At 43.2% G+C, this 12,521-nt stretch overlaps 1 protein-coding gene across 1 annotated transcript in view; it reads right to left on the bottom strand.

Moving 5' to 3' along the window:
• The window catches only part of osbpl3b (oxysterol binding protein-like 3b), a 123,629-nt gene that overhangs the window by 63,130 nt on the left and 47,978 nt on the right, over window positions 1–12,521 (bottom strand). Inside the window, 2 exon segments of the mRNA XM_080039556.1 lie at window positions 11,412–11,571; window positions 11,661–11,753. Of these exon segments, the coding sequence (XP_079895682.1) occupies window positions 11,412–11,571; window positions 11,661–11,753 (253 nt within the window).

The raw sequence follows: 12,521 nt of genomic DNA, 5'->3' as shown, positions 1-12,521 counted from the left end.
ATACAGACCAAGGCCGCCAGTTTGAGTCAGACCTCGTTAAGCATCTTTGCAGTTTGCTTGGCATTGACAAAACACGTACTTCACCATACCATGCCCAGTCAGACGGTATGGTGGAGCGACTAAACAGGACATTGAAAGATCAGCTTTGTAAATACATAACACAAAGTGGAGGTGAATGGGACCAGTACTTGCCACAGTTTGAGCTTGCCTATAACTCCAGTGTCCATTCAAGTACAGGTTTTTCTCCTTTCTTCCTGGTGCATGGGAGAGAACCAAACTTGCCCCTGGATGTCATGTTGAACTGCAGTCCAGCTGTGACAACTTCAACACCTGGAACGCCAGCAGTGTATGCCCAAGACCTCAACTCACGCTTGTCACATGCTTTCAGGGATGCAGCCCTCAAATCTGATGCCTCCAAACAGCATCAAAAGACTCAATATGACAAAAAGACTGTGTTCCACCCTCACCAGCCAGGGGACCTTGTTCTATTGGATGATCCAGCACAAAGGATGAACAAACTTGCACCCCGATGGAAGGGCCCTTTTGTGGTCAGAAGGAGAATGGACAGAGACGGACAACCCGGTGTCACCTATGAGATCACAGATCCAAGGAGTGAACGCTCACGGACATGGATTGTTCACCATAATAGACTAAAAGCATACAAAGGGACTCTTCCAACTACCCCTGTCCAAAGCCAGTCACCCTCAAGGCCAGCTGATACGGGCACCTCAGAGACATCAGTCCCTCCCCTCACTGCTTTGTCAGGTGCATTGCCTTTTCGCCCTCCTACCCCTCCAAATGTGCCTTCGAGAGCCAGGAAAGAGCTTCTACCTGCTACTGACAGTGCTGCGCCACAGTGCAGTGCTCCCCCTTCCCCTCGTCCCCCCAGTCTTCCGCCCCTTTCCCCCTCCACACCTGATGGACATTCCATGTCTCCTCTGCCTGTCACGTCTTGTTGTGGACACATGGTTAGGCAGCCACAAAAGTACAGAGACTTTGTTACTTAGTGTTATTTAGGAGTTTTATGGACTTTATATGTTGTGTTTACTGTAGGGGTACTAAGAAAGTTGCATTGTATATATGTACCTACCTTGGTTTAAAACATTTAGTTTTAAACTCCACCTGAGTGATTTAACTAACAGGGATGTTATGTGTTTCTAAAACTGTTTTATTGCCAGCGTATTCAGTTTCCTGTTTTGCTATAATACTTCCCTTGTAAGGTGAATTAATAGTGGTACTTTGTGTTTATACGGGTTGATTGAAATGGGGACATTTCTATTTGTAGCAGGAGAAAACTGTAATCATATAATTTACATTGTTATTCATTATTTCATTCTCATTTAAATTACATTGCGGATTAATAAGTATTTTATTATTATTTCATTTATGCATGTTCATCTAACATTAGTTTCTACCCACCTATTGTTTAAAGCTCACATATTGTAGGCTACACTTTTCTGTCAATATTATATGGTCTTAGAGGTCCCCAATACGTTTTTCTTTAGTTGTTTGCTGAAAAAAACCGTTCAGATCATTTACTGTAGTATGCCTCTATACCCTGATGTTCAGCTAATCTCACGATGGCCTATCAGGGCTGTACAGTGCGACAGTTTTGATCGCATTTGCTACTGAAATTCATCACGTGCGATAATAATTTCACATCCACTAGCACTGGTGCGATTGGTTGTTAAGGACCCGTGCCAAAAAAATATACGTCTTTCTGTATTGCTCTCTACGGTGGCGCTGAGCATTCACCAAATAAAAAAAAGTTTCACTGCAGGATCTCGTAATTACGAGATAATATCTCGTAATTACGAGATAATTATCTCGTAATTACGAGATAAGGATCTCGTAATTACGAGATAAAGATCTCGTAATTACGAGATAAGGATCTCGTAATTACGAGATAAGGATCGCCCTCTCATTCATCAATAACGATGTCTGTGTGTGTGTATTTGTGTGCAGACGAGGTGAACCTAGCCATAGGAAAACGTAGGCAATAGCCTTGGTTTCCGGACTACAATGGGCCCCATAATCAATAAACTTATTTTAAATATTTGTTTAGGCTACTGTTCATTCATTAATCAGCGATCGCATCGGGTACTGAGGGACACACTTTCGGCTTTACGCCCGTGATCAGCTGCTGAGGTCCGACTGGGCTTTTCTCCTGAATAGTCCCAGTGACTGCATATCTGCACAAAGTTGACATGGCTATCATTGTCATGCCCTCCTTGTAGAAAGTTCTTGTGTTTGTATGAGTCATGGATTACACCGAGTTTAACGACTGCATTTAATCAAAGCATTCAATAAAACTGCGCTCCGATACAGTAACAAACAGGAGGTAAAAGTGAACTAGCCCACCGGGCATTCTGATTGGATGAGGCAACACAGTACGGTGGCTCCGGTGGCTCATAATGAACAAACTGCATATACAAAGTGAAAGTGTGTCCCTCATTTCCCAATGCGATCGCTGATTAATGAATGAACAGTAAACAAATATTTAAAATAATTGTATTGATTATGGGGCCCATTGTAGTCCGGAAACCAAGGCTATTGCCTACGTTTTCCTATGGCTAGGTTCACCTCGTCTGCACACAAACACACACACACACACACACACACACACACACACACACACACACACACACACACACACACACATCGTTATTGATGAATGAGAGGGTGATCCTTATCTCGTAATTACGAGATCCTTATCTCGTAATTACGAGATCTTTATCTCGTAATTACGAGATACTTATCTCGTAATTACGAGATACTTATCTCGTAATTACGAGATCCTTATCTCGTAATTACGAGATATTATCTCGTAATTACGAGATCCTGCTCTGAAACTTTTTTTTATTTGGTGAATGCTCAGCGCCACCGTAGCTCTCAATGGCACTGCTAAGGACGAGTGTGTGTATCTTTAAAACAATGGTGGGAGCGATGCATCTAGGGAAATGTATTTCGAATTTTAGGCTCGCCAGTTCCGCTCAACTACTAAAACACTACATTTCCCGAACATCCGCACGTTGCGGAAGAGGATTTGTTACGGTCGAGGGGAAAATAAACTTTGAAAAATGAAGAGGTATTTCTCCGTTCTCGGAAGTTCTTCTAATGGAAACTCAGAAAAGAATCAACGCATGGAAGAGTCAATCTCGGCGACCACTTCCACAGAACCGGCACCAGCGGACGAAGCCGCCAATGATATCCTCTCGGCCAAAGAGAAGACGTACAGGTTTAACCCCCAGTGGCTAAAATCCTATAATTGGTCTACGACCAATCAAAGCAGTCTATGTTTTGTAAATATTGCCTTGAGGCAGGGGAAAAGACAGCTGGTAAGACACCCTACATTACAGGCAACGCAAATTTCAAGAGGGACAATGTTAACAAGCACAACATGTCAAAGCGACACATCGCTTCCCGGGAGACGTTTTTGGCAAAAACACAGGTCAACCGTCCTGGTTCCATCACCGCTGCTGTGATAAATCAAAACAAAAGCGTGAACGAGGAAATTATTAGGGAAATGAAAATGAATATTGCCTACTGCATCGCAAAGGAGGAGCTCCCATTCACCAAATTCGCTTCACTAATTTTACTTCATAAAAAGAATGGTGTACAAACAGAAGACCTGATAAGGATCAGCACGGGGGGATGTCCGTTGGAGAGTTTTGACCTCCGCAATGCAGTGGCTTTCCTCCTCTCAACGGTCCAGGAGACCTAACTACAAGGAGTGGCCACACTTTATTCCAGAGGTGTAAAATGTTGAAAGACTAAACGATAAGATAGAGACAATATTAGACTTGTTTTAATGGTGTTCATTGTTATGTGTGTGATTTTTATGTATTGTGTAAATTGTGTGATTGTTTGATGTGTGATTTGCTGCTACTTACCCTCTGCTCCTGCTCAACAGGGACCACAATGGAAATGAGCCTTCTGGCTTTTTTGTGTTATCCCTGGCTATTTATGTATTTTAATGTATGAGTGCTGTGTTGAATTTTGTTGAATGTGTTCACCACTTATGGCTGCTGATCAGTCACTTTACTATTTAATATGTGCATTGTCACTTTACTGTATATCTGAATAAAATATATTTTTTGACTATAGTATGTGTGCTACCAAAATTATTTTTGTGCTACTGAATTTTTTGGCTTGCTAGCACCAGTGCTACCACTTTTAAATGTAAGCGTACAGCCCTGCCTATGTTTGAGCTGCAGCTCCCCTCGTAAATATACAATCTTTGAGCTGCCCCCGCCCCTCTCTGGAAGCGACGGGTCCATAGCCTGTAGTAGTAGCCTGTCCACAGTGCCTGTACTTTTAGCCGTTAGCACGGAAGCTAACGGCTAAAAATATCACGAAAATCAGTGAAAAAATTAGCTTTAAAGTTAAACTTAAACTCTATTGCCTTCCTATGCTTTGTCTGGCTAAAAACGAGGCATTTTCAGACTGCTGTGGAGAATATAAAGAGCTTGTTATGGGCAAAATATCAATGCTTTTCCCGAAGCTAGCTCGGACGCTAACGGCTAAAAATATCACGAAAATCAGTGAAAAAATTTGATCAAAGCTAGACTTCGACTCTATTACCTTCCTATGCTTTGTCTTGCTAAAAACGAGGCTTTGTCAGACTGCTGTGTAGAATATAAATAGCGTGTTATGAGCAAAAGCTGGTTGCTTGTCCCAAAGCTAATAGCTATACACCAGGCAGTCAAAAATACCAATAAAAACAATTATTTTAGTTTCACCGTTTAAAAAAAAGCACAAGTAGCTTCCTATCCGTTGTGTTATTAAAAACGAGGCATTAATAGACTGCTGTGGTTAAGATAAATTAGTGGAGTATGAGCAAAAGCATTCTGTGTTGGTGTATGTAACATTCAGGCTGTACTATGGGCATCATGTCGCTTAGCGGGGAAAGCAACATGGCTGTCGCTCGGAAAATTTTCCATCGGATCTCGGGGCCGTGGACCAATAAGAAATGTGGGGGTGGGGTTATCATACGGTGGACGTTTCTGGTAATGTGGGGGGAAGCATGGACATATAAAGAAAATATGGGGATGTGGCTGTGCCGACTATTACGTAATAGTCGTCGAGAATTCTGACTCGAGTATATTGGGAGGGAGGGGTGGGGGTTTCAGAAAGGGGGAGAGTGAGAAAAGGAGAGATTGTTATTTTTTTTTATATTTTGGCAGTCTCTAGGCACACCGTGGACCCATGCCGGATATGTTGGAACACATTTAAAAAGTGCATTTAGCATAATATGTGACCTTTAATTGTCTCATTAAAGTATGGGATTCAGTTTATGATTGTCGGGCACATGCGAGAGTATTGTGTTGCCGTTTTGGTTATCATTAAAGAAGATATTAACGCAGAGAGCAATTGTATCTGTTGTTTATTTGTAGCCCGAGTGTTTCCACCATTCCGAGGAGACCGGAGGACGCTACCACGTAAAAATAAGGGTTACACCACCATACACCAAACGACTGAGATTATGTGTGCGTGCGCCACAACTCCAGCACGACTTCTGTGATTTCAGTCCAACATTGGAAGATTGTTTGCGACTGTCAAATCGTGTGAAAAGTCGTGTAGTGTAAGCCCAGCATTAGTAACAGGTAGGACTGACAGGGTGCAGCATCAGAATCCTAATGAATCAAAACTAAGAACACCTGTTAATTTTATCACATGTCCTGTCCTCACAGTTTTCGCTTCTATGAAGAAGTTAGAAGTTTATTACAGCATAATAAATTAGACCATGTAAAGATTTTAGTGCCCCAGGCAGACCCAGATTGGTTCTGACTGAATCCTGGTTAAAGAAGAGTGCAGATGACTATTGTGGCAATTAATGAATACAATTTATTCAGAATAGACAGAAACGCAAGGGGTGGGGGAGTGGCTGTCTATGTAAAATCCCGTTATTCTGTGACTGTGACACTTTTACATGCTGTCTCTGTTCCAAATTGCTTTGAATTCTTCGCGCTAAAATTATCTTTATCGTCAAATGATTATATTGTTGTAATTGGTGTGTATAGGCCCCCTTCAGCTGTATGTAGCTCCTTAAACGATCTAGCTAGCACATATGATCTCCAGTTATATAAATAGAGAGGTAATTGTGATGGGTGATTTCAACGTTGACTGGCTTTCTGGTGCCTCTGAATCTTTCAAAGAAATCTATAGCAACATTAATCTTACACAATTAATAACTGAGCCCACAAGACCCAATCTAAAAAAAACAGAAAAATCAACTTTAATCGATTTAATCTTATCACAGGAGATGCTTATGACACACACACCATTGTCTTTTATATGAAAAGGTTGGGTGGTCATCTCTTAAAGAAAGACGTGACACACATTGGCAAATTTTTATTCACAAAGCCTTGACCGGGAAGCTTCCTCGTTATTTAACAGAAATGCTGCAAATTTCAGATGGACTTTATCAGACCCGCTCCACTGACATGCTTATGCTTTATGTCCCACAAGCCCGGTCTGAGCTGGGAAAGACAGCTTTTAGCTTTAGTGCCTGGAACAGCTTACAGCAACAAATTAAAATGAATACCATTATATCCTTTAACCAATTTAAACATACTATCTTAAATCTACCAAACTCTAACTAACTGTTTTAATAAGGCCGTATTGTACTTATACCAATTTTATTTTATTTCCAGCCACTCTTCACCTCTGTCCAAAATGTTTCTCTTTACCAGCTTCTTGTGTATTTGATGTATTTGCATTGTATATTGTGTATGTATTGTTGTTTTTGTTTCTCAACATCATTGCAAATGAGGGTCACCCCAATGATATCTCGAGTATAAATAAAGGTTAAATAAAGAATGTTTCAAAAACTAAACACCATCTTACCTGCGAATAAGACTGGAAGAAATACATATTTATTGGAAGTATCCAAGGCATCCGAAAGTGTCTTTCTCTCATTAAACAGGTACATATCCTCAATATCCCGAAAGTGTCACTAATTGTGGCTCCCAAGTACAGAAGTACAGAAGGCCAGAGGTCTTTGTTAGAAAACAGGGTTTTATTTTCCAGGTCGAACCAACCCGTGATAACTGGGTTAAAAGAGATAAATAAATACAATTTACAATATGCACATATATCCTTTTCTACAGCAGCACAATAAGTGTTTATCAAACCAAAAGACACCAGACCAAACTCACATACGACAACAGCTCTATATTCTCTTCAACAATCACAAATTCATACATTTTAGTTTAAATTTTCTGCAGATTACGCACCAACCAATCACGGATTTCCACACAATATAGGCTACCTTAATTCACATTCTTCATTGAAATAAATAAAAGGGCAAATATACCACGTCCACGACATATGAAATAGAAACCTTAGGGGTTGATCTACTAAACGTTTGCGCGTATAAAAACGTGTACAAGCAGGATTTCCCACGCAAAAAAAACGTTCAAGCTGATCTACTAACGCAGTGGTTCTCAATTATTTTCTGTCATGCCCCCCCTAGGGGACATCATTTTTTTCGCTGGGCGGCAATGCTGTTGTGACGTCTTGTTTTGGGTGCAAATTTTGCAAGCAGCCACAAACTCGCTCACATCTCTACCCATCCGGGGCCACCAGAATCTCCGTTTGAGAAAACCAATAGTGCGACGAACACCAGGGTGATTTGTGAGGTGTGCGGAGTGGCCCCACTCAAGGACTTGAGATCGCACTCGTGCCGGAACATACCGACAGCCTTGGGGCCCCCCTCCTGGGTCAGGCTCCTGCTGTTGAGCCCCCTGAACCACCGAGTCAATCTCCTCGGTCAGTGGGGCACGGATGCGGGTAAGGGGCACAATGGGCTCTGGAGAAATGTCACTATCTGAACACTGGAATCGTATAGATAAGGCATTTAGCCTCCGATTTTTTGAACGTGGACGGCCCTTATGTTTACTAATGACTTCACTAAGTGGAGCGTACTCTGCAGGAACCCCATTTGCAGGAAGAGACACAGAGGGCGAAGAATCAGAGGGAGTCAAGGTCTCAATAACCCCAAGAGTCAGGCGGTCACTGGGGGCAGCACAGGGGAGGCCTACTGAACTGGGAGATTTTGAGACAGAGGCACTAGTGGCAGGAGGAGGCTCACATCCAACAGGTTGGAGTTGAACTGAGTCTGATTCCATCATGTGAGATGCACAGTTTGGACTCCAGCTCATCACCCTCCCAGTCCTCCAATTGATGTGAGGGTTGTGTTCCTTGAGCCATGGGTGTCCCAGAATGAGGGGTAACTGAGGTGTATCAATAAGAAAGAACGTAATCTCTTCCGTGTGATTGCCAATGCGAATGAAAATCGGGCCGGTGACCCTCTCAACCCTACCCCTACCCAAAGGTTGCCCATCCACTGCAGTAATTGCGAGTGGACAAGGAAGATCATAAATGGGTAATTTGAGCTTTTGGGCCAGGGTTGAGTCCATAAAACTACCTGCTGCTCCTGAATCAACAAATGCCGAGAAGGCGCGCCAGTGTCCATCCCAAAATAACTCAAAGGACAAAGGGGTGTGACTACTGGCCACAGGAGGGGAATTATTAAGACTCTGCAAGACCTCCCCAAGGTCTGACACGCCTACCCTGATTCCCTGCTTATTGTGTTTCTGCGTTGAGGGGCACTGGCGAATGAAGTGACCCACACTCCCACAGTATAGACACACGCCACTGCTCATACGCCTCCGTCTTTCCACGGAAGTAAGCCGTGTGTGTCCTATTTGCATGGGTTCCTGATCATCATCATTGTTAAGGGACCCCTCAGGCAGGGTAGGTCTTTCACAAGGGATACTAAACTCCTCGGACATCTGGTGGGTGTACGCTTGTTTTCTCTCTCTATTGCGCTCACGAATTCTGTTGTCAATTCTAATAGCCAATGAGATTAAATCCTCAAGTGAATCTGGAACCTCACGGGAAGCGAGCTCATCCTGAACTCTCTCAGACAAGGCATGACTAAAAGTGGTCACTAGAGCCTCCCTGTTCCAACCTGATTGCGTAGCTAAAGTCCGGAATTTAATTGAAAATTCTGCAACGCTTGCAGAGCCCTGACGTAACCTAAGGAGGCGTTTGGCTGCTTCGTGGCCACTAACGTCGTGGTCGAACACACGCCTCATCTCCGCCATGAAGAGGAGCGCGTCAGCGCAGACTGGAGTCTGCCTATCCCATAAGGCTGTAGCCCATGAAAGGGCCTTTTCCGAAAGAAGGGATATTATATATGCGACCCGGGCTCGGTCGGTGCTAAACATAGAGGGTCGTAACTCAAACACTAAACTGCATTGGGTTATAAATCCCTTACACCTCCCTGGATGCCCGTCATAGCGGGCTGGGGTTGCCAGCTTGGTCTCCTGGCCTACAAAAGGGTCATGGGGTGGAACTGGAGGTGCTTGTGCTTGGGTAGAGGTTGGCCCAGGTGATTGTAAACGGGCCAGTATCTCCCGCAGCATGCAGTCCTGCGAGGCCTGTTGCTCTAAAATGGCACGTAGGGTTTGGTCGTGCGAGCCTAACATGGCTCCTTGAGCAGAAATTGCCTGCCTATGGACCTCTAAACTGTCTCTAGCAGCAGCACTAGTGAGGTCCGCTGTGCCCTGCATTGGGCTGCTCATTCTGTAAGGCTTCGGGGGGAGTTTGGGACACAGGTGCGGACCAAGGGGTTTCTAAAAGTTATCCCCGGAGGGATAACCACTAAATCGCAACGCGACACTGGGAGGGGGGAGAAGACAAAAAGCACAAAGTTGTGCAGGGCCACACAGGCTACCTTTTAATATTGAAAACTAAAACAAGAACAAAACCACCGCTGCCAAGCAGCTGAACGGACACACACACAAAACAGAAGACTTGGAAACACAGGGAGCACTCAGAGACAACCTCTCACTACCTCTTAAGGTGAGATAATGAGCAGCACAGAGCACTGGGGTCTCAGGGCATATATAATCTCCTCACACCTGGGTCCAATCAGCCAATCAGTGCCACACACCAGATTGCAGTGAGGGAATCAGTCACCATTCTCACGGAGAACCTTCCGTTTCCTCACATCCATAGAGTGCATACATACATTGCTCCCTGCACCTGGAGGCTATATGCCCACACTTTTGACAGTTGAAACATCTCATTGGTTCGGTACATATTCCCTCACCGTGTCACTGACCAATCCCAACATCACACGTTTTGGAAGGATTTCCCCTTGAAATTAAATCGTTAATGTCTCAGGCTGCATTCCAATACCCATACAATCTACTATTTAGTATGGTAAAAAAAAAAAGATGTAGGATGTCCCGATTCTTGTGGCCAAATTTAGTATGGTAAGAAATACCCGGATGTCTGCTACATCTGGCAAAGATTTTTTAGTGTTGAAAACAGCATCCTATTTGGCCGATTCTGACCCACAATCCAGTGCGCACCGGAAGTGACGTCACATCGACGGAGAAAACAAAAAGGGATGCGACGGATATAAAAGCAAAAGGCAAGATCAAGGCGCAATGTTATGATGATATAAATAAGTAAAAGTATGTCCCAAGTGTAGCCTACTGCATCCTAACTAGATTATTTTTATGTTCCGATGTACTATGTAGAATAGAAAGAAGAAAGAGTATGCGATTTGGAACAGGGGGTCAGTGTCTATCCTGGACCCATTTACACTTGATTTTTTATTATTCATTAAATATCCTTCCCCCTTTCAGATTAATTTTTATCTCCTCTGCGCCGATGTTAAGGGGTACCCCAGGAATGACACTTTGTAATACTTTGTTGCGATCTGTTCCTCCTACTTAACCACTTTAATCCCAGCGATCTCTTTCAGTTTTAAAGTCTTGTTTACCTGCTCCTCCATGTTGCATCCAATTCACATGTTACCATCAGGCAGCACCTTAGCAAAATCAATATTTCCATCAGAGGTATTGAGCATTTTTGTTGGTTTTAGAGGGTTGGTCCAGCTAACCCCAACCTGATCGCCAAACCTGACATCACATATAATATTGTTCTGCTTCCACCTATACCTGACCCTTCTGAACTACTCCTACCCTTCTTTTTCCTTTTTCTCCCCACCCTCAATTCAACTTTCCCATGTGGATCCTCTCCCCTCTTCCTCATTTCCCGCTTCCATACTCCTATCACTATCTCCCCAACAAAAGTATTTCTCTGATTCATTCACGGAGCACTTGTGATTCACTGCTTCTTTTCTGCCTGCCAATTCAAAAAACGCGCTGCAGTTCCCAGCTCAACCTCCGTTAGCAACCCACTTTCACCACATGTCGGCCACAATAAATTATGTCCCAATAAATCCCATTATAACAGGGATTAGGCCTACCTCAAAATAATGTGATGTAAACAAATTAAACTAACTGCCAATGTGCAGCAGTTACACTCATAATGTACTTTTTAAACTCTTGAGAATGAAAATGACCAGCTCATAATATTCTACTCACAATTAGTGGCGACACGGCAGAAGTCCTCCTGCAGCTTAGCCACGTCGAAAGGGGAATCCATGGATTTAGTGTCGACCTTCTCGCTGGCGAGTGCGGTGGTGGAGAGGTTGGGGTTGGAGGCGTGGAGGCGGATGGAGCCAGAGGAGATGCAGCTGGGCACCTACAGTTGAGCAGGAGGAGCAGAGCTTGGAGCTTGAACCCGTGCTAAGAAAAGATGAAAGTAAGATCCCACTTTGTCACGTTGATTACCTGCAGAGTTGTTTTGACATCTTTGTTGTAGTTTTTAGCGCGCCATTTTCTCTGAAGTCTCTTCTCTTTCTTGGGGCTGTCAAACGGAGGTGCCTTGTAAACATAAGAGAAGATGCTGATGGTCTACACAGAGAGTAGTTTCATTTATGTCAAAAAAGGCTTTTCAGCGTAAGTGTATTCAAAGGCAGTTTCTATTTAGTGGCAAATGACTTGATGGCACCGACAAATATTGGTTGAGAAAAATGACAAGATACAAATCACGTTAAGCGACTTTGCATAAAATGATGAGTAATCTAGCATTTTGGATTTTATTGGATAGTTTAATTTACTATAGGTTTTTAGACTGAATTGCAAAATGCAAATATGATGAACAAACCTGGGGCCTCATTCATAAAGCTTGCTGCGCACAAAAACCTTGCATAGACAGGCAGAAATGTGCGGTAAAATGTGCTGTGGCAAAAGTTGGTATTTATAGAAAAATTCTTTGCGGAGAAGTGTGCATATTCCTATGCCAACTTTCGACCATGTGTAGATCTACCGCAAGGTTTTCCTGACTCGGGGAATCAGCGACACTCAATGGCAACACCAGGAAATAAAGCTCAGTCATCAGAAAAACACACACATATTACTGTGAACTGCTTGGCACCCACTGTATTTAATCAATCATATGTATAAACGTACCTATAGTTGCGAATATAGGCTACTGTTGTATATGGCATGCAGTTGTGATGTAGGTTGAATTAGGTCTACATGTTTTGGTTATATTTCTAAACTGAATCTCATAACGCTACTCTATAATAATATCATATACGTTGGGAGGTGCTTCCGTGAGTGGCCAGCGGGAGAGCAAATAGTCTATAT

The sequence above is a fragment of the Ammodytes marinus genome, assembly GCF_949987685.1.
Source record: "Ammodytes marinus genome assembly, chromosome: 13".
Taxonomy (NCBI): domain Eukaryota; kingdom Metazoa; phylum Chordata; class Actinopteri; order Uranoscopiformes; family Ammodytidae; genus Ammodytes; species Ammodytes marinus.
This window is presented reverse-complemented; position numbering and strand designations above follow the sequence as displayed.